This window comes from Heliangelus exortis, chromosome 26, assembly GCF_036169615.1.
Source record: "Heliangelus exortis chromosome 26, bHelExo1.hap1, whole genome shotgun sequence".
In the NCBI taxonomy this organism is placed as follows: Eukaryota; Metazoa; Chordata; class Aves; order Apodiformes; family Trochilidae; genus Heliangelus; species Heliangelus exortis.
This window is the reverse complement of record NC_092447.1, coordinates 6,081,304-6,103,182: the sequence shown is the minus strand read 5'-3', so window position 1 is coordinate 6,103,182 and position 21,879 is coordinate 6,081,304. Positions and strand designations below refer to the sequence as shown.

General features: G+C 48.5%; 1 protein-coding gene across 4 annotated transcripts in view; it reads right to left on the bottom strand.

The window, feature by feature from the left end:
• KIRREL3 (kirre like nephrin family adhesion molecule 3) overlaps positions 1-21,879 on the bottom strand; it is a 275,188-nt gene that overhangs the window by 47,817 nt on the left and 205,492 nt on the right. For all 4 annotated transcript variants that reach the window (XM_071768845.1, XM_071768847.1, XM_071768846.1 and 1 more), the window contains exons 3-4: positions 16,673-16,822; positions 14,850-14,999 (exon numbers count right to left, since the gene is read on the bottom strand). In XM_071768845.1, coding sequence (XP_071624946.1) covers positions 14,850-14,999; positions 16,673-16,822 — 300 coding nt within the window. The remainder of the gene's footprint in view (positions 1-14,849; positions 15,000-16,672; positions 16,823-21,879) is intronic.

Here is a 21,879-nt window from a genome sequence, read left to right as displayed (position 1 = left end):
CTTCAAGCATTCTCGAGGCTTCAGGGACATGACATCTGCTTGTGGAGTGGCTCTTGTGCATCGTAGCCATTTCTAAGCCTCCCTGCAAGGGCATTCAGCCCTGTGCCTCCGAGCAGCAGATTCCCAAACAACCCCCAGTCTCAAATCAAAGGGGTCACAGTCATCTGCAAGGAGCCCAGATTGCAGCAGAGCTTGTTGGGGAAGGAAAAAAAAAAGAGTCCAGCTCTGGCAGGAGCCCCAGGCAGGAGCAGGCTGCAAGTGTCCTACAAGAGCAGGGAGGTGATGGGCTCATGGTCCCAGTCACCAACATATTCAGATGATGCTGAGGCAGTGGGTGCCACTTTTACCTGATGAAGGGACCCCAGCCAGCACCCCCTGCCATCCTAACCCTGATATTGGTCACTGCACCCCAGCCCTCTGGGGCTCCAGGGTGCCAGTTTGCAGTGCAGAGAACACAGGAACATCCTTTAAACATCCTCTGAGTTCCTCCACACACCCAAGCTCCTTGCTCATGCCAGGTTGGTGTGTGGTCCCAAAGGTGGGAGCATCTTTGGAGAACCTGACTGCTGTCCCCATTTGTCAGCAAGGAGGGAACTCTGGAGGTGGGAAAGGCAGGCTGAGAAACTGGGCAAGGAGAAAAAACTCCTGCAGGGGTTCAGCTCCCTCTGCCTGGGAAGGGTTTGATTCCTCCTCTTTTAAACCCTCCACGCTGCCTGGGATGGTAGAAATCCATTTAGTAAACCTGGCTCGAGACAGCTTCCCCTGCCCAACAAAGCCCTGCACGCTCATTGCCAGCTTCTGAAGAGGATTTGCACGACAGACTTGTCCCCAAAGCAAAAAGTATTGTTAATTTTCCCCTTGGCTGCAGCCAGTCTGCTAGAGGAATGAGGCAGGACTCCAGAAAGATGGCCCAGCCCAGCTAATTCACAGCTCTTGTGAATACTCAGGGTGCTGGGAACAGCAAACCCTCACTTGCCTCCTCTGATTCCCCAGGGTAGGAACTGCAGGGGGAAAATCTCCTAACACAGCCACCACCAGCCCCATCTCCACAGAGCCATGGGAACAGGCTTGGGATGCAGGAATGGGAGCAGCATCAGGTTCCTGCCCCTCCAGCCTGGCACCTACAGAGGGACAAAGTGGAAGAAAGATGGAGATAAAACCTAGAACCTTCTCAAAGCTTTTTCCACTGAAACAAAGGAGAAAGAAGAGAGTGTCTGGACTAATTCACTCGCAAAGCCTTCATCCCAACCATGGCATCCTTAGGAAGAACCTTCCCAAACCCCATCTGAAGTATGCCCTGTGTCCACCTCCATCTGGTGGCACCATCTACATCAAAAGCACCATTAACCGCTGCAGAAATACTGCCAGGCACTGCCCTGGGCTTCGTTTGGCACATCCAGGGGCCAAACAGGAATTAAAGTCCCAGGTGGAGCTGTCAGGATGGAAGTTCACTAAACTTCACTAAACTAGAACAGGGGTGGAGCTCCTGGATTAAGGGAAAAATCCAGAGTTGCTGAAGAGACATTGAGGGACCTCAAGCTCAGCACAACTTTGATCTGAAGGATCAGGAGTGAGGCAAGGAAGGGAATGTGGAGAAGTTGGTGACTCTGGAACAAGGTGTAACTCGCAAAGCCTGCCAAATCCATGCCTTTCAACTGGAAGGATAATTTATCCAAAGGCTTGGGCTGGAGACTACATTATTCATTACCCCCACCATCCCCTGCTATACAATCATTTAGGATGATTCAGCCACCTCCTTGGGAGAAGCAAAGCAACATCACCCACCCTCCAGCACCAAAGCCCAAAGTTTGTCCCCATCAGTGACTTTCTGGCCACCTACAGGAAGAATCAACCCCCTCCAAAATCCCACTCTGCACACCAAGAATTCTGCTTGTGCTGAAAAAAAACCCTTCAGACCATTTGGTGAGCATTCATCTGGCCAATTGCTATTAAAGAAAAAAAACAAAACACAAACCCACCTCCGAATTCCCTGCTGCTTGGCTCCTGCTAATGCTTGTACTGAGGTTGTTAAAGCTGGGGGGATGCTACAAATGCCAGAGGTTTGGGTCTTACCCTCTGGTTTTGTGGCTCGGGATTAGAAAAGCAGAAGGAGGAGCAAGAGGGAGGTGGAAAAGCAGATTTCAAAGCAGACAGATGGGTTTCTGCCACTTTAGGGATATTTTTTACCCAGTCAAGTACCACCAAGCATTAGGAAGGAGCCCAGAGGCGACTCCATGGCAGAAAAGAAAGGGAAACAGATGAAAATAAAACCAAACCTTGCTATTCTTAATTCACTCCAGTTAATTTTAGCCTAATTTGATCACCATGTTCTTCTGTAAATATCGGCCCTTCTTTAATAAGTCAGCATTTGCCAGGGAGGCTGCAGCTGCAGTGCAATCACCAAGTGTATCATAAAAGACTTTCTCCCTTAATTGTTAGGAGGAACTGGAGCTCTTCTGCAGCAGGTATGGGATTGCAAAGAGAGATAATTATAACCAGATCTAATTAGTAATCAGAACAGCCCTCTCTCCTAGAAATTGTGGTTTTTTTAACTTAAATATTCCCCCAGTTCTCCTAAGCAGACTGGGGCTCCGCTGCTGGCAGGAGCCCACCCCATCACCCATCACCTCTGTGCTGGGGAGGGGGTTTGGGTGCCAAGCCCAGCACTGGGGCTGAGGGGTCCCCAGAGCCACCTCCTCAGCCTGGGCTGGGCTGGAGAAGCTCAGTTCTGTGTGATCAAAAGGAGCAGGGAAAGAATGCAGTGAAGCAGGGTGAGACAGGAGAGGGTGCTCTCAGCACAGCAATGGAGCTGTGGAGGGAAGCAGGGGCCTGGTGCTGGGGGGATTCACAGGGTGGGGGCTCCCACTGCCTGCACCCCCATCCGTAGGGATGGGCTTCCTCCTGGGGTCTGCAATGGCAGCAGAAATCAGCTGTGGAGGAGACAGGGAGAATAAAACACAGGCAGAAAGGTGGGAGATGGGTGGTGACTGCTCTAATGTGTTACTGGGGCACAACCCCCCCAAAACTCTCCTGGGACACAGCAGAGCTCCTACAGCTCCTGTCTCCCAGACACCAAGCCACCCTGCAGCACAGGAGATGCCAAAGTCCAGGGAGGAAGACGAGGACAGGCAGGTGGGCTTGAAAGGAACAGTTTCATGGAGATATTGCCCAAACCAGCCTAGCCTTTTTTTTTTTCTTCTTCTTTTTTTTCTTTTTTCTCCCTCTCTTTTTCAGTTCAATTGTGGCAAAATCCATCATTCCAAAAGGGAAACTTCTCAAACCTCTGCCAGTTTTACTCTTCCATCCCTCCTGCTGCCTTTGCACAAGTCAAAGGTACCTTTGAACAGCACCAGGAAGCAAAGTCCCTCCAAATCCTGCCTGGGCAGCTGAGACAGAAAGCCACAGAGCCAGAAAATGGAGCTGCTCACACTGAGGAGCAGAGAAATTGTTCCTCCAGATGTAACAGGAGGTTTCCCTGCCCTTCCAGAGGCATCACTCACAGCACAGGGTGCACTTTGTCTTCCACCACCCCACTGTGGACATCCAAGTGCTGCTCCAAGTCCTTCAGAGCCCCTTGAGCCCTGGTACCACCTGGGGTGCTTTGGAGGAGGAGATGTAGGAAGGAGGAGTGCAGGAAGGAGATGCCCAGCTCAGCCCCTGCAGTGTGGTCGGGTGTGACACTGCTGCAGGACCACCCAGAGCTTTCCTGGTGCCACCTCAGGCACCCAGCAGAAAAGCATCACCAAGGGTGATGGTGATGTGGTGGTGCAGGAGATGTGATGGAGGAGTGAGAGGTGAGAGGGAGGAGTGGGAGATGTGATGGAGGAGTGGGAAATGTGATGGAGGAGAGGGAGATGTGATGGAGGAGTGAGAGGGAGGAGTGTGAAATGTGATGGAGGGGGTGAAAGGTGAGAGGGAGGAGTGGGAAATGTGATGGAGGGGTGAGAGGGAGGAGTAAAAGGTGAAATGCAGGAGAGGTGAGATGGAGAAGTGGGAGATGGAGAAGTGGGGGATGAGATGGAGGAGTGGGAGAAGTCCTAACAAGCTCCTTTCTGCCAAGGCAGGACTGAGAGGAGCTCAGAGTAATTAAACACAGCTTTCTGCAAGCCTGGCTGGCCTAAAAGGATTTCATCCCAGGCTCTAATTACAGGGCTGCACTAACTCTCAGCCATATTAGCCTACGCTGATGCACTATTTTTTAATCTAGTTATTTCCTCCCAAGCAGAGCTGTCTCCGGGGGGCTCGCTGGGCAGCAGAGTCAGCTCACAGCTGGGGATGGGCTAACTAGGCCAGCACTGCAGGACTTCTGGAGGATTTTTTTTTTTTTCCTTTCTCTCTCTTTACACATCTCAGTCTCATTCCCAGCAGGGAATGCCCCCTGCCTGAAACATGTGTGAGACCCACGTGGGTGAGGAGCAGAATGTGCAGGGACAAGGCCAAGGGGATGAGATGATGGGACCAGGCTCTGGGCTTCCAGAGACAAGGATTGGGATGTGTGTGCTCCTAGGAGGAATCACAGAATGCTTTGGGTTGGAAAGGACCTTGAAGCTCATCCAGTTCCAACCTCCCATGGGCAGGGACACCTCCCACCAGCCCAAGGGGCTCCAAGCCCCATCCAACCTTCAACACTGCCAGAGATGGGGCAGCCACAGCTTCTGGGGGCAACCTGGGGCTCAGCACCCTCACACCTAAGAATTTCTTCCTAATACCTAATCTAAATCTCCTCATTTTCACCTTAAAACTGTTTCCACTCATCCTATCACTACATACCCTTGTAAAAAATCCCTCTTTTGGGTCCTGGAGGATTTAAGGAGCCTGAGGAAGGGGTGGGTGAAGAGCAGTCCCACTTGAAGCACCACATTGTGATTCAGCCACCAGCTCCTGACCTGGTCAGAGGGTGAGGATGATGAAGATAGGATGAAGAGCTGCTCCTCAGCCCACTGCCTTATTGCCACCTCTCTAATGGGGGCTCCGTGCTCCCAGCTGTCGCTGACCTTGATACCTCCCAGTCTGAGGCCCCTCTATGGCAAAGGGATTCAATTAAGCCCTGGTTCACAGAGAGTGCTAAAAATGAAGGGGAGGGGAGGGAAAAGAGCCTGACAACAATAAAAAAAACCTTCCCTCACGAGAATAATTTTCTTCTATGGATTTTTAAGACCAGCGGCTGGAGAATCGCTTTCTCCTTTTCGTGGTGTCTCTCCAGTCAATAAATAAAAGGGAAATAAAAGATTTCAGAGAAAATAGAATGCAGTCAAAAGGTAAATTGTGGTCTTAAAAGCCCCTGAGAGACTGTCACAGACTGAAATGTTTCCTAGTTTGAGACCATTTCTTCCTGACTACATGGTTTCCGCTCCTCAATTTGCATCTCTGGGAGGTAATCTTTAAAACTGATTTTCCCCTGGTTGCATTTCATCGGCAAAGAAACTAAACAGGCTGCTGCATTACAGTAATAACATCAACATTTCAGCCACCTTTGCCTTAATTGTTTCTCTGTCTTGTCAAGAGAACCAGTTAAAGGAGATTTATGGTGGGGTGGGGAGGAGGGGGGGTCAAGCTGCACGCGTGTGGATGGGTGAGATAACCCGGAAAACCTGATTTCTGCCTTGTTATGTGTCACTGGCAGTGAAAAAAAGTAAAATAAAATACAAAAAAATGCAGCAGGTAAAAGGTTTGGACCATTTAAGTTAATAATAATTTCAGCATTTCACCTGTCTCTGGCTTAATTATTTTCTTCTCTCGGCTCTGCCACCTGAACCAGTTTAGATAAGATTTCAGCCTGGATAAAGAGGAGGAACTGCTTTCTCCAGAGCAGATAAGCTGCATTTTCCAATGGAAAGGAGGAGAATACTCCAAATTTCTTTGTCCAAAAGCCTTGCCACTAAAAGCTTGTGAAGTTTTGCAAAATGCTGATGGATGAAGAGAAAAGCACTTGTAAAGACAAGAAAGGGAAGGCAAAGTATGCAAAGCAGCTCATCAGCATCTGTGCCCAGCCACAATGCACACAAAGTCACCCCTAAAAACACCCTGGACGTGGAAGCAGGGGTCTGGCTGGTCCCCACCTGCTTTCAGGGGGAGCTTAGGGGGTTTGGCAAGGTCTCCTTACCCATCCAAGGTGTCAAAGCTCCCTTCTGAGCTGGCTGTATCTGAAACGTAACCCCCTTGAGCCCTCCTGCTTGGAGTTTTTGGGTCTCACTGCCCTCTGAGATGTGCACATCCAGTTTCCTCCATCCCCCGGGTGCTTTAGAACGTGGTCTGCTTGCCAGGGAAACAGCTTAATGGGAAAGATAGGGCTCTGGGACCTTAGAGCAGGGCTCTGGTGTGGCTGAAGATGTGGGGCTGGCAAGCAGAAGGTTTGGGATCGGGGTGTGGGCTGGGTGGGTTGGAAGCTGCTGCAGGCATCCCCAGCTCCATCCTGGTGGCTGCCAAGGCACCCACAGATGGGCTGCTCGTCTGTGTGCAAACATTTCCCAACACCTTGGGAGAGGTGTGAAGCCACAGCAGGTGGCTGGGAGCTGCCAAGGAGGAACCAGAGCACCCGGAGAGGGATGGGATGGGATGGATGGAAGATGCTGCCTTGAGGGAGAGGAGGAGATGCTCTTGGCTGCTTTGCACCCCACAGCACTGCTGGAACCCCAGAGAAACATTTGAAAAGCAAAAGAAACAGCTTCCTGGATAAAAAGCTAAGCTGGGACCCTTGCCTGTCTGCTGGCAGTCTGTGTTTATTATGTAATTTCCAACCCTTTAGTGATTCAGATGTTTTCTCTGCATTTTGTTGCTGACCCTCAGGCCAATCCTCAGAACAATATTTGCTCAGGGGGCTGTGTGCATGCAGCTTTCCTTCCTTTTTTTTTTTTTTTTTTTTTTGATTATATAAATTCAGAATGGGTAAAAACTTTCCCTCTGTCTTGGTTTATAACAACCTGGGGAGTACTCATGCATCCTCCTGCAAGGCACCAGGAGGGTCAGGGATGAGGAGTGTGGGTTTCTGGGCTGCAATTCACATTCAGGAGAGCCCTGGGTGGTATCTGCCTGCAGCCTGCCAGCTCCTAAGTGGAAAGAAACATCCTCCAGGAGTTCTCAGTGAGCTCCATGCTTTCCCTTATCTTCCCAAACCTGCAAAGTTTCCAGTCTAGGGGTAAATAATTGGATGATCTTGCTCTGGGTCCCGGTGTCAAGACTGGCTCGGGCTCCTCCAGCTTCCCTCTGCCTGGCCTTGCCTTCCCACCCTGCCTGGAGGCTGATTATATTGGGTCTGCATGTGTAAGTACAGCCTCCTGTCATCCTAATAATCTAAAGTGGTGATTTGAATAACAGTTGTTGATGCCTGCAGTTTCCTGTAATTTCCAAAAGGAAACAAATCCATGCAGGCTGCAATTTTGCGCCTATGAATTTTGAATGAACATCTCAAAGAGCCTCCCTCCCTCCCTTCCTTTCTCTCTCTCTCTCTCTCCCTTCCTTCCTCCCCTCCCTTTCTCTGCCTTCCAGCCCCAGCTGAGCTGCTCTTGGAGGCTCTCAAGATTCCAGGGGTTGGATGTGGGGCTGGGGGGGGGTTGGACAGCTGGGATGAGGGACCCAGCAAAGCACAGGGAGATGGGGGAGGATGGGGAGGCAACAGCATCTTTCAGGTGTTGGGATTTTTCCCTGATGGTACCTGCTGGCCAAGCTCCTCACCTTCTAACACAGGAGCTCCAAGAGGTCATTCTCATGATGGAGACAGTCCCTGTTTATAACCTCCTCCCTGGCAAGTTTTCCCTCTTGTTCTGCCACATGCAGTTTTATGGCAGCCAGGCTTCTTTTTTTTATGGTGCTGTTGTTTTTTAAAGTGGGTTTTATCACCTGGTTTTATTACAAACTTACTGTCCAGCACCCCAAATGCTGTGGCAGTGAAGAGGGAGAGGGGTTGGGGGACAGAGCAGCTCTGTCCCTGAGCAGCTTGCTGCCTGCCTGGGATTTGGTGATGGATGGAGTGCTTGTTTTCTGGTATATTTTTATCCCTAGATATACAAAGCACTTTGTGCTCCCAATGGATAGCAGGCACTATATAAATGTAAATCATTATCATTAAATACCGTCTGCAGCTTTTCAGCCTACCAGTTGGAATCAAATATTTAAAGGGGGCAGCTGGTCTCCGGGCTTCCACTGGTGAACTGAGTGTGGGAGGTGTGATTTTTGTCTTTGTTACCAATTAAATGTGATATCATGCAAGACTTTTATTTTTCCCTTGCAATTTTTCATGCTGCCTTGGATCTGAAAGTCTTTTCTCACCCACGATGAGAAATCTGCAGACTTCCCTAGCAACAACCTGAATAAGAAGCAGCCACCTCAGGCCTGGGGATGCTCCCTAGATTTTCCCAAACCTGGAGTTAAAGGTCTCTGTCCCAAGTTAAGGACAATCAGAGAATCCCCTGTGTTCCAGTAGGTCACAGGGAGGAGTTTGATTCCTGTACAATTTATGACTCAACAAAGAATTTAGATACTTGTCCCAAAAGCTATGAGTCTGCTGTCAGAAATAACTGACCCGCAAAACCTCTTGGATGTCACCCCCACAGGAGCTGCAGATGGTGGTTATCACCCAAATTTTCCTGCTTCTGCTTCACCCTGGTCCTTCTCTCCTTTCCTTAGGGGAGGGATCTGAGCCTGCAGGACTTACCCCGGGTTGGGAATAAGGCTTGGGCAGCCCAGGGGTGAACCCAGGACTCGTGTGTTCCCACCCAGCTCAGAAAGGTTTAGCACTATGGAAAGGAACAAGGTTTTATCCTAATTCCTGGTTTGTTTTATTTTTCCATCACTTTCCCCATCCTCTCACAAGCTTCCTGCTGCCTGAGGGACACCTTCCACTTAGCTACATGTCCCTTTCTCATTTCATGCTGTAATGGAGATTTATCAGAGGTGCCAAATTTGTAACTTGCTGTCAGTGCCTTGGCTCTCCCTGCAGTGGTCAGAGGAGCCCCATGCCAGGGCTTCAGAGGTGTTCCCAGGGGCTGCCATCATCCCAGCCTGCATGGAGAACTCCTCATTTCAGCACATCAGGCTCAAAGAGCTGGGATCTGCTCAGCAGAGCAAGTGATGGGGTTCAAAGGAAACGAGGCAAATCTGTGGTGCTGAAAGCTACCTGGGAATTTAAGCACAGAACGAGGAAAACTCTTAGAGTAGCACCTAAGCCCAGGGCCCAGGGCTTTCAGATGACACAAATATTGCAATATTTGTCAAACTGTGTGAGCTGGTAACTCTGGAGCTGGCTTTGAGGGAGTGGAGGCAGCATCTTCCCTCTGGCTAATCAGACATCTAGAAATTGATTTATTTGTGAAACATTCCCTGGGCATGCAGTGGTGTTTTAACCATGTCCAGGACAGGACTGACACCCATCAGGGTGCTGTCCCAAGCAATGTGCAGACTGGGATGGGTCTCTGCAAAAGCCCCAGGTTTCCCAGTGACTGATGGGAAACTCCCTCTGGGCTCCTCAGGACAGGAGCTTTTGGTGCATTTTTTTTTTTTTTTTTTTGAGCTGCTCTCTGCCTTAGCACAGCACAAGCAGCAGAGCAGTGGGTAGAGCTGTCATGTGAAGGAAAAAAAAACCCAAACCCTTTTCCAGCTTTCCTCTCCCCATCTCAGGGTAATTGCAAAATCTTTATTCTGCAGTGAGAAGGTCAGCAGAGCCTGGGGCAGGGGGACAGGTCCCATCCAGCATCTCAGCCCAGCACCAGGCTCTGACGTGCTGAATGAGGATGTAAATGGATCAATTTTTGCTTCTCTTTTTCCAGCGCAGGAGAGCAGAGCTCTCCCTCCAGCCAAGCAGGGTGTTAACCCCTCTGCAACCCCCACATCAACCCCAGCTTGGGAAGAGCCAGGCCTAGACCCCAGATTTTAGCAGAAGGCACCTCTTGTCCATCTCTTTGCCCAGCTACAGACTGCACGAGGCAGAAGTTGCCTTTCCCCCTGAATTTTTGCAGCACTGAGCATCTCTGAGAGCCTGAGTTTGCCCAGCAGGATGTGGTCCAGCCCACGGAGATGGTTTCCCAGCCTGGGAGTCATGCAGGGATGCTGGCAAGAAAACCCTGTCCACCCTGTGCTATCAAAAAGCTCAGAGCACTGTAAACTTAAGCTGCTCAGACATGACATCAAATATTTAGGTTATCTGGGATTTGTGCTCCATTGTTTGATGTTTCTGTTTCGTTCTCAGTAGACCCGGTTGCTGTTTTGCCACTGAAAAAAATATTCCCAGCAGAAAATGCAGCTTGGTGAAGACCCAAACTTTTTATAAGGAGAAGAGAGACTATCTGGAAGGAAATTATCAGGCTTTCATCCCTTCCTTTTTATTCTGAATTGACATCCTGGCTCTACATGCTGGCTTAAGCTGATTTTTGCATTTGGAGAATTGAAATCTATTAAAAAGTATGGAAAAATACTCAAGACAGTTCCAAGCTAAACTGTTTTTCTGGACTTGAAGCATTACCTAGTCCACATTTTCTCATCGACGCTCAGCCTTACAAACAAATATTGAAAAACAGCCTTTCCCAGGCCATTACCTCTTTGTTTCCTGATCAAACTCTGCTAAAGAGCAGGAAAGCTGGGAAAGGCAGATGCCAGCCATCATTTTGGTAATGGAAATAGCTTACTCTGCTCTGCAGGGGAGGACTGGAAAGATTCAGCTGGAAAGAGGATTGGAATAAAATAATAACAGATAAATGAGTAAATAAAATGAAATGGAGAAAAGAAAAGGGCTGTGATTGAAGGTGGATACATTTGGCACCTTGGTGACCTCCTCTTCTCCTGTTACTGGCTGGTGACATCTTAAAAGACAGGAACTCTCACTTCAAATTAACTTAATCTGTACCAATAGGGGATTCGTGTTGATTTAAGAAAGGTTCAGTTCTGAGGGGACACACGTGGAGGCAGAGTTAATATTAGAAGAGGCTGTGGAGGGGAAGGAGGGGGAGAATTAGGCTGTGAGAGGTGAATGTACAAGTTAATTAACAGCCTATCAATTATTCACCTGAAGGCTCTGGCAGCAGCTCCTCTGCCTCCCTCCTCACCCCCCATGGCCTGATTGTCACCAGGGTCCCACCAGCATCTCTGCAGGACTCATCCTGTCCCTTGTCCGTGGTCCAGGACATGGCTGGGGGCATCCCACCTTCTGCTGGGCAGGACCACAGACCAGGACAGCCTTGGAATTCTCCTTGGAATTCACCAAGGAAGGAGAGCAACCACCCTACCACTCACCTCCCACATCCCACCACCCACCTTCCCTTCCCCCACCACTCCCCTGGCCCTGCCCATGGGGGGCAACACCAGGACCCCCCTGCTCCCCTCTCCTTTCCTCCTTCCCAGTGAATCCAGTGCTCTCTTCCAAGTTTTCTCCTCTGGCTTTTAGTCTGGGAACTCAGCACTAATTAATGTGTCTGCAAATCCCAGCTCAGCTGCCAGGGCCTCCAGTTCCTTCCCAGTCCCCCAAGTGCAGAAGGCTCCACCAGCCAGCCCTGGGGCTCCTGGAACTACATGCCTGGCAGATGCATATTTTATTACCAGGCATCTGTTGGCTCTATAATCTCTTGTATTTGCCCTCCCTGCTCTGAGCTTTGATGGAAGACCAGAGGGAACTCTCCAGTGGTTACAACCAAAGTGTTTGCTTTGCAATTCTGCTCAATTGCTGTCTGATTTTATTTTTAAATTTCTCCAAGTCCTAATCAGGCTCTCACTTTATTTAATTAATACTCCAGCTTAGTTAAATAGATCATAAATTAAGCAGCCTTGCCATTAAAGATGTACCAGGTAGCAAATAGCCCTCCAGTGGCTTCTCAAAGCTTGCCTGGCTTGGGCTTTCCTGACAAGCGTGGATACCTCTGTGTCTCCCAGATCACAGAATCACAGATTTGTCAGGCTTGGAAGGGACCTTTAAGCTCACCCAGTTGCATCCCCCCTGCCAGATCAGGATGATCAGAGCCCCATCCAACCTGGCCTTAAAAACTTCCAGGGATGGGGCTCCCACCACCTCTCTGAGCATCCTGTGCCAGTGTCAATGGATCAATGTCACTGTCACCATCTCCTCAGCTTCCTTACTGCTCTGGACTCTCCAGGACAAACATTTGGACAATTTGGGCAAGACCTGGAGAACGGGGTTCCCTCAGCCTTGGGTTCCCAAGCAATCTTTGTCCCTCAGACACTACAAAGAGAAGACTTTCCCCTGTGCTGATGGCAGCAATAGGCTCCTCTGTTTGAATGTTTGGACTTCCAAGGCTATGGAATGATCTGTTCCACTACATTTAACCATGTAGATTTGAAAACAATGTGACAAAACCTTAAATATTTAATTAAAATGTGGTGTAGCTCTGCATCTGAGCAGGGGAGTAGGAGGCATCAGCCCAGCAAAGCAGTTGTCAGACATGAATGACAGCAGTTGGAAACTGAACTGGGAGGCATGAGGGGATTTCTTGATACCAGGGAAATGGAAAAGCTGGCAAGAAGGGACAAGGCAGCACCAACCCATGCAAAAAAAAACCCAAACCTCAGGCAAGGCATTTTCCAGAGAAAAGGGGTCACTGGGGTGTGATAGAGCTGGATGGGGTTGCCCAGAACTGCCTCCAACATCCATAGCTGGCTGATGAGATGTAGGCAGAGGCAGCAGGAGTGGGTAAGAAAAATCCCACAGCTGTGACAAAAATCTTCCTGGGGAGCTGCAAGGTTTGCAGGCAGAGCTGGGGAGGGCTGAGGGGTCACCCCCTCCTCAGGGGATGCCTGCAACCCCAGGGGAAGCTTTGCTGCAGAACACCCCACAGGCACCTCCTTCAAAAGAGGCAGCTCAGATTGCCTGCCACATCCCTTCCTAACCCAGCCAGATAAAAGCTGGCAGATCCACATCACCCTCCAGAGACAGCTGCTTAGCTCCTGACTAAAACAGCCTGAATGCACGGGATCCAGAGAGGAGCAATGTGAGCACAGGTGGTGGCATCACACATCTGGAACCACTGCAAGCGTCTGTTTCCTGTACAAACATCCACTTTGCCTCCCCCAGGTGCAGTAACTTTCTGCTCTGCGAGCCCTAACTGGCTGTCAGGAGTCAGCACTCCCTGGTAGCACACAGGGGATTGGAGGTGTTGGCTTTTCCTGCGCTGTTTCTATTCCCTTCCCAAACCAGAGCACACCCCAAAAGCAGACAAGCAGCATCTGCTGACTGCTGACCACCTCCCAGCCCCTTGCTGATATAATTTGTACCCCCCTGGTTGGCTTTACATTTCCCCAGAACATCTGAATAAAGACATCTCCATGGAAAAGGTGCTGCTGCTGGGTTCCCAAGCCCCATTTCTCAGCCATCGGGCTGAAGCTGAACACTCCAGAACTTTAATTTTCTTAAAAGGGAAAAACCACGCCGCAAATAAAAGTTGCTGAACATCTTAGGTAAATGTACCAATTAGCAACTACCATGTATATTCACAGAAACATTAACTACCATCTATTCAACACATTCCATAACCCCAAAGATAATAACGATTTCCTTTTGATCCATAAAAACATCTCTCTGCTCAATCAACCCTTTGCAGCAGCTCCGAGCTGACGTTCGCCCGCGCGCCCTGGGACTAAATTAGTTTTGAAATCTTTAAGCTCTAATTAAATAACATTATTTCTTTTGTCTGGCTCCGGCAACGTATTTTGCCTTCCCAACAGAAGGAGGGGAAGGCGATGCAGCTTGCAGAGGTTGTTGGTAAGAGGAAAAAAACCCTCTGACAGCCACCTTCTGCTTCCTGATTTATTTGCAGGTGTGCGGGCTCAGAGCTGGGAGCTGCTGCAAAGGGTGGATGGAGCAGAAGGGGGGATCAAAAGAAAATCAGCCTTGTCCTGGGGGTCAGGGAAGGAAGAGAGGGCAGGTGGGTAAGTTGGGGAATAGGGTATTGGGTAGGGAACGGGAGAGAGAGAAACCAAGGCAGGGGAAATTGCACAGCAGGAATTAGACCTCAGCGTGGCAGCAGGCTCTGATAAAGTGAACCTTCAACCAAAACCAGGACCATAATTCATTTTTTTTTGGCTGCTTAAGGTTAATTAGTGGCTAAAAGCACTCAAACTCCTAGTTTGGACCCCTTTTTAATATTCCACCCCCTTAAAAATTAACCAGGAAAACAAACCTACGAGGAACAAGCAATTCCAGATGTTAATTATAACAAAGTTAAATATGTAAATAGTTTCACCTTGGGGGCTGAATAGTCAGGATGTATCTGGGACCAATACAGACTGGGTTGTGTCCAAGCTTTTCAAGAAAAATATGATTTTTGTTATTTTCCCTGAAACCATATCAGCTCTGGGGAGTCTTGCTGATGCAGCCTGCACCCCTGAGAAGAACCCTTTGCCAGTGCCACCCTCTCAGCTCTCACCCAAAATGGGTCTGTAAGATGTTGGGACCTTTCTCCTGTTTGTCACCCCATGTCACAATCACCTGTTTTGCTCATGGGGAAGATCACTGAGAGATACACAAAGAAAATAGTGTGAAGAGAGCATGTAAACCAAGCTCTCCTCAAGCGCTGGAGTCTTCCTGGGTCCTGCTATGGAGCAGCAGCCCAGGGTGATACATGTGGCACTGCTAGCACTGACACTCCTTAAATTCACCCTTAAATTTATGCCCATACACCCTTAATTTCCATGTACATTTGCAGAGCTGAAGCATCAAACATTTTGTGCCTGTGCTACTCATCCCAGTGCTCCCAAAACGGATCCTTTCTTAGGATCAAGACACACCTCCACCTCTCTCACCGTGGATTAATTGATTAATTCTTGATTTAGCACTATTTTCTTAAAAAAGCCACTCAGTGCAAGCAAGAAACCCCCACAAATCACCTCCAGCAGGACGGGGAGAGGAGACTCACCCAGCACGGTCAGGCGGGCAGGTCTGGAGCGGATGGCAGCTTGGATGGCCTGGCACTCATAGACAGCATCATCTTGGAGATCAGCTCGCAGGATTTTCAGGTGATGCTCTCCAGAGAGATGGTCCCCTACGACCAGGTACCGTGGGTAACCTGTGGAAGGAGAAGCAGGAGGCAGCTGGGCTGATGAAGTCTAAAGTGAGCCCCAGCAGTGAACATCCAGGGGCCAGGTAGCTTCTACCCCTCCTTGGCAACCAGGGCAAAAAGGGAGAATTCAAAATTCCTTCTGAATTCCTTCCAAATTCAGGAAGGAAACAAGAGTTCAAAAAGAAGGGCTGAGGAAGGAGCATTAACTGAAATCCCACAGAAAAGAGATGAGCCCTTCCCCCAGGAAACCCCCCCTCTCCTCCACCTCCCCTGATTCCTTATCTCCATTGGGCTTGTGGTGAAACCCTGGAATATTTCCCTTTTTAGGTCTGTGTAAAGGTTGGGTGGGGGCCTGTTCTGGGGGGGCCACCAGAAGCCTGATGGCACGGATGCTGCCATCACACCATCCCTCCCTGTGCTGGGCAGGCAGCCTGGCACCACTCCTCTGCTTTTTTTTTTTTTTTTTTTTTTTTTTTTTAATTTCCCAAGCTCTCAGCAGCAGGATTTGCTCTCCTGAACCACAAGAAATACAAATGACGGGTTTATTTGTATTTAGCTAATTAGATAACTGGCTGGGCTGGCAGCTCCTCTTGCTGAAGGCAGCCCCAGCTCCGGGTGTTTCACAAGAAGTGATGCAGCTCGGCGGAGCTGGTGTCACCCATTCGTGTCATCAGGTCTTGTGTAGAAAGTTCAGCTCTTTAATATCTGTAAAGAGTTGTGGCAGGGAGCTTTGAAAACCAAAATGGGGACTGCTCGCTCAGGCAAGCCTGAGAAATGAGTAATTATTGGTAAAAAAAAAAAGCAAAAAACCAACAACAACAGAGAGAAGGAAAAAAAGAGGCATTGTGCTTGAGGAATGAGGTCCCTGGAGACCAAGAAACATGAATCCTCTCCTCGTTTCTGGATGGTGTTGGTTAAAAAACCCTCCCAGGTCTCCTGTGCCCTGCAGAAGTTGAGTGGTGGCAATGTCACCCGTGTGCTCAGGGACAGGGCTGCAGCTCCCAGGTTTCTCACTGCCCTTTCAGGTTTCTGGCTTTCAAGCACTCTTCCTCAGTCACAGGAAATATTTCACAAAAAAATTAGTATTTTCCAGTAAAATATATAGAATAAACTACATAACTTCTCCACTATTGCTCCAGAGTCTTTGCCACTTGCAATGAACCCTCAATCACAAGCCCTGTGTGGGATTAAGTAATGAGGAATTCTGAGGAATTTTATTACCAAACTGCAATTTGCCAAAAGTACAGTTTCAAGAAGCCACAAGTGCTTGTGGGCTCTGCTGGATTGCAATAAACACATTCAGCCAAAGCAAACTTTCTTCTTTTTGGAGAATGTCAAAACACTTTCAACAATTACAAAACATTTCAGTGACATTGGAACTGGAACTTTGGAAACGTGACATTTGCCTCCAGAAGTCAGCCAAAGCAAAGCTTCCCTAAAGGGGCAGTGGGAAACCAACAGGGTCATTTCAAGTCAGAGGTGAAAGAAAAAAAAATATTAAAAAAAAATGTTTGTTTACTCCCATTCTTAATGCTTGTGTTTGAGCTGGCTGGAGGGCTTGGTAGCCCAGTCTTGAAATAAGAAGGTAGCGATCCTTAAAATAAATATTGTGGCTGCACCTGGGGCAGCAGTGCTCCCGTTTTCCTCCCTTAGGTAGGGAAATAAATATCCCAACTTACTTGAGAGGTCCCTTCCGACCCCGAGGGCCAGCCCATCTTTGATCCAGAGGACGATGCCATTGTACTCAGGGATGGCACAGGGCAGGGTCACCGCCTGCCCCGCGATCACCACCTGGTCCTGGGGCTGCTGGGTGAAGGAGGAGGCTTGGCCTGGAGAGAGGAAGAGGAGGGAAAAAAAAGAAGCTGTGGTTTGCCATGCAGCAGCCCAAGGTGCTTCCCTGTGCTGGGATTGGGAAGCTCTTGATTAGAGTCAGAATCTGCAAGCTTGGGAAAAACCTTCAGGATCCTCAAACCCAACTGCCCCAACCAGGAAACCAGAGCCTGAGGTACCCTGCTAAAACAATTCTTGAACACCTCCAGGGATGGTGACTCCACCATCCCAATGCCTCACCACTCTTTCAGAAAAGAAATTTTTCCTAATACCCAACCCAGACCTCCCCTGGCACAACTTTAACCCATTTTCCTCTCATCCTGTCACTGGTTACCTGGCAGAAGAGACCAACACCAACCAATTATCTGATCCCTTAGCATCCCCTGCAAAGTTTTTCCTCCATTAGGGGAAAAAAAAATGATGCAGCAAAGGGGTGCCAGGCTTTTCCTCTAAATATTTTATTCCAAATTGTGGTTTTGGGATCAACAGGCAGAAAAGCAGACAGCTTTTAGATCTTGTATTCCACTGAATCAAGAGGACTTTTGTCCTCACCTGCTCTCTGAAATCAAGATGCTCACTGAACAACCTGCTACAAACCTGCTCCCCTAGGGTGTAACCAACCCCCAGGAGCTTTGCACCCCCCTGGGGATAGGAGGAAGCAGCAGCCCTCCTAAAGCACCTCCTTTTGCTGAAGTTTCATCATCATCAAACTCCCAAACCATCCAACACTAATGAGCCAAGCTCTGCAGTGTGACACCCACCACCCTGGGTGACAATGCTTCAGCATCCCCTTCCCCTTCCCCACCCTCTGTGTTGCAATTCCCATCCAAAGCCCTCAGGTCACCTTCTGAGATGTCTCACACCTTGGGTGCAAGGTGAAACTTCTCACTTTATTTTATTTTTTATTTTTTCTGTTCTAAAACCAGAGCTCTGCTTTCCAAGGGGTGTCCCCATGGTTTGCCAGAGATCAGGGCACACGACAGTGTGGTGCCAAGCTCCCCTTTTTCTCAAGAAAAGAAGAAAAAGGCAAGAACAAAGGCTGACAGAGCAGCCCATAACCAAACCCACAGAGGGCAGCTTGTTGTAGTGCAAGCCAGCAGCTGAAGTGCTGCAGTTTAATGCTGGAAAATTCTAAATTTAAAGCCACTTCAGACTGCTCTGCTGGTTATCTGGACACCCAGTGAGCGTGGTCCTTTCTGGTAGGTGTTTGTAGAGCATCTGAGCAGCCCTATAGCTCTGCCAGCACTTACAGACATGCACTCTGGAGACAGGAGAGATGAAAGAGAGAGAAGTTGGGGGGAAGGCAGAGCAGCTGGATTGTGACTACAAGGGATTTTCCTGCTTCGGAGCCTTTCTGAGGCTGAATTATCCTGGAAAGCCCCCAAACCCCTCAGCTGAATGTCAGCTCAACACCCAGAATGCTGTCAGGTTGAAGAAAAAGTTTCTCTTTAAAATCAATCTGTTAAACCAGGACAGCCTGCATGCAAACCACCCCAAAAATCAATTCAATCCTAATTTGCATTAACCCAATTTACTCATTGACTGATGATAAATCCCAACCCAAGGTTAAGTGTGACACAAGTGCTGGCAACTCAACTTGTTTCCAAATGAGTTGTTGGGCCTTGCCTGGGGGGCAAAGCTCCAAAGCTCCATCATTTCCTAACTCCTGCAGTTAAACCAATATATACCCCCCCCGTGAACACTTAAATTTCAATTTAATTTCTTGTAGCTTAACCTAAACTTGCTCTCAGCCTGCTAAAGACACACAGGGAAGAGCAGAGCTCTCCTCTCTAAATTCCTGCTGGTTTGGGTACATCAGTCCTGCTGAATTATTTGCAAATTTTCCTCCAGGTGCACCTCAAGCACCCAATTCCAGGTTATTTCAGAGGTTGTGGCTCTCCTAGCACTCACATATTTGCAAGGAAACCTGATTTTCATCACAGGGGCTTCCCAAAGGTGCTGCATGTAGCCCAGGACAGGTTTATTCCAGAGGAGATTCCAGCTCTTTCTACTGGTAGAGACTTGCTGGAAGTCCTGGTGGCCTCCAACCCTAGCAGAAATCCCTTGCTACATTCAATTTAGAGTTAGAAACTTGATTTCATGGGGAATTTTAATCAGCTCTGGGTTTTATTCTGACTCACTAGTAGCATAACACAGAAAAGTGGGAATGAGAGAGAAAATTAGGGAAGGGAGAAGAAAAAAAGTGAGCATATTGCTTTACTCTTTGGGTTTTAAAAAATATATATATTTCCCACTCCCTAACTACATTTTCACAGCTTACTTCATAATCTTGACAATTCTCCAGGCAAGCAAGGACAGCACTGGGATGTGGCAATAACCCCCAAAGATTGTTTTATTGGGGAGAATTATCAGGTTGTCAGCTGGGAGCTGCAGGAGCTGTAATGAGAAAGCAGAAGCACCAAATGCTCTCCGTGGCCTCTGAAAATGTCCATTAAACAGAGGCTTCATTTGGTAATTGCTGTTGGAAACGAAGCCCCTTTTTAAGCTTGTTTGGCTTTTTTTTTTTTTCCTTGTTTCTTAATTTGTTTTTGGGAGCAGCTGATGGCCATGGAAAATCAGAGCAGAACCATGGCATCTGTCTCCTGTCTTTTCCTTCCCTCTGTTTGTTCAGAGTTAAAAAAATTGTTACTCGAAACCTTTTTTTTTTTTTTCAGGTCCAAGGCTCCATCTCAGCTACAAACAGCTCAGACTCAGGCACAGGAGAGGAGAGATGGGGGTAAGGAACTTAAGAGCATTACCTGGCCCAGCTCCTGCTCCATGGCAGGATCATCTCTCCCTAAATTACAGATAAAAAAGAAGGAAAAAAAAAAAAAAAAAAAAAAAAAAAGTACTGAAGGCAGAGCTCAACTAGCTTTCAAATCAGCTTAAAGTCTGATTACTGGCTTTAACTGGGTTTGGAAGATCAGAGGCTCAGCCACGTTACAGCTTACGTCTTAATGTCAAAGGAACAAGTAATTTGCAGAAAAGTTTTAAGGGAGATAAGGTACTTGACAGAGAATAACTGAAAATGGGGAAATTGGGAGAGGGTGATCTACAAATGCAGGTTGTACCGTTTTGGCTACAAGAAAAAAAAGCCAAAGCCCACCAGTTGGGTACTTTTACCATGAATATTTACTACATCACTACAAAATGGGGCTTTGGTTTCAAAGCAGGGTGGTTTGGCTCCAAGAACAGATTAAAACAATCCCTTCAGCCAGATGTTGGTGAACCCCTTCCACTAAGTAGGATGTTGGCCATAAAGATCCAGATCTTACTCTAGATCTTGGCTTCCCAAATCCAAACCCTTCCAGAGGTTTGGAGGTTCCATGAGCCCAACCAACAGTCCAGGCAAGGTACCTATAACCAACCAACCATCAGTTGGTACCTTCTGTCACCTCCAACAGCACCTTCCTGGCACACAAAGGGAACCCAGCACACAAAGGGAACCCTAAAGAACCCAATCACTATGCAAATGAGATGCTAACCAGGCCAGGTTCCAGCAGGATGGTGAAGTCCTGCTCCCAAGCTGCCCTTCAGTGTCAGGGAAGGTGTCTCTAAACCTCATCTTTTCCTGGTCACTGCCTTTATTTTGCTCCCTGAGGAGCTCCTTGCACCACAAGGCATCTGCCTGGCCCGTTCCCTGATCCTGGAGAAAAACCTAAAACAAAAAGCAGGGAGCACATCCTCCAGCTCTTGGAATCCTAAATGGCCGGGACAAAACTAAAAGGAGACCAAAGGCTCCAGCATGAGGGGTGAGCAGGCAGCAATGCTAACCCTGCCTTCAAAAACTCACAGGCAGGAGCCTTGTGAAGCCACAAGCTTGTCATAAAAGTGTAAGAATAAAAAGAGGCAAAAAAAAAAAAAAAAAGAAAGAGAGAACCACTTTAGAACTCTCTTTCCTTCATGGATTTTGCACCTGTGGCTCCTGTTTTTCAGCCTCCCCCTGTAACATTGCCTTGTTCCTTCAGAGGCTGCAGGTCTCCCATGCTTGTGATTTCCCAGGGAAATCAGCAGCATCCCTTTGCAGAGCAGCCCCAGTGTCCACACATTTGTGGCAAGGCCCAAAAATCCCATTTTACACCCCAGAAAACAGAGGGAGGCAGCTCCAGGCTGACACTGCCAAGGGGCAGCAGGACCTGGGAGCTCCTTCCATTCCCAAATCCTGAGTCAGGGGCTGCTTCCCTGAGCTCTCTGGAGGCTGGAATCTGTTTGCATGGGTTCTTGTCTGAATTATTTCAGCTTGCAGCCTCCTGGGTGGAAAACCAACCTGCCTGCAGACAAGTGGCTGCAAGGAGAGAAGAGGCAACCAGGAGCAGGAGATAGTTAAATTTTCACATTGTAGTGAGGAGCCAGGGATTTAAGAAAGGAATCATTGACTCATTAGACACTGTGGCTCCTTTTATGTCAGTGGAGCTTTGAATTTCCATTGTGTTCTGAAAAAGAATTAGGCCTTTTTGTTGAGGAGGGGAGAGAAATGTCCAAGGAGGACTAGGAAGCTCCTCATAAAAATATGACTCTGTTTTAAAATAAAAGGCCTTGGGATTGTGAGAGGTGGGATGTTTTCCTTGGCCCTCAATGCAGAGACCTCATCCTTCCTTCCCCAGGACACAGGGGGGGAGGATGATCAGGAGGCTGCCACTTGACAAACCAATAATCCCAATGCTAATGGTTGGACTTGATGATCTGAAAAGTCTTTTCCAGCTGATTCCATGATTCCCAGCCTACAAGCCAAGCTAGGAAGGTCCCTCTTCAGTCCTTGATGCCAAGTGGTGGCATTTCAGCCCCAGCTCAGGGCTGGCTTCTCCTTAGACAGCCCTGGAGGTGAAGCAACCTCCTCATCCTCACCATGGAGGGGACTGGAAAGGGTGGGCAGGGATGGCTTTGTGCCTCAGCTTCCCTGACAGAGCAGAGCTCATCTCTACCCCACCCCATGTAACCTCTGCTCTCCACCCTGTGACAAAAGGACCCCATTCCCAGTGCTCATTCCAGTGGGTCCTCTTCTCCAAGCCAAGGGCAATGAGCTCCCTGCATGAGGCCCAACACGCTCCTGCATTGA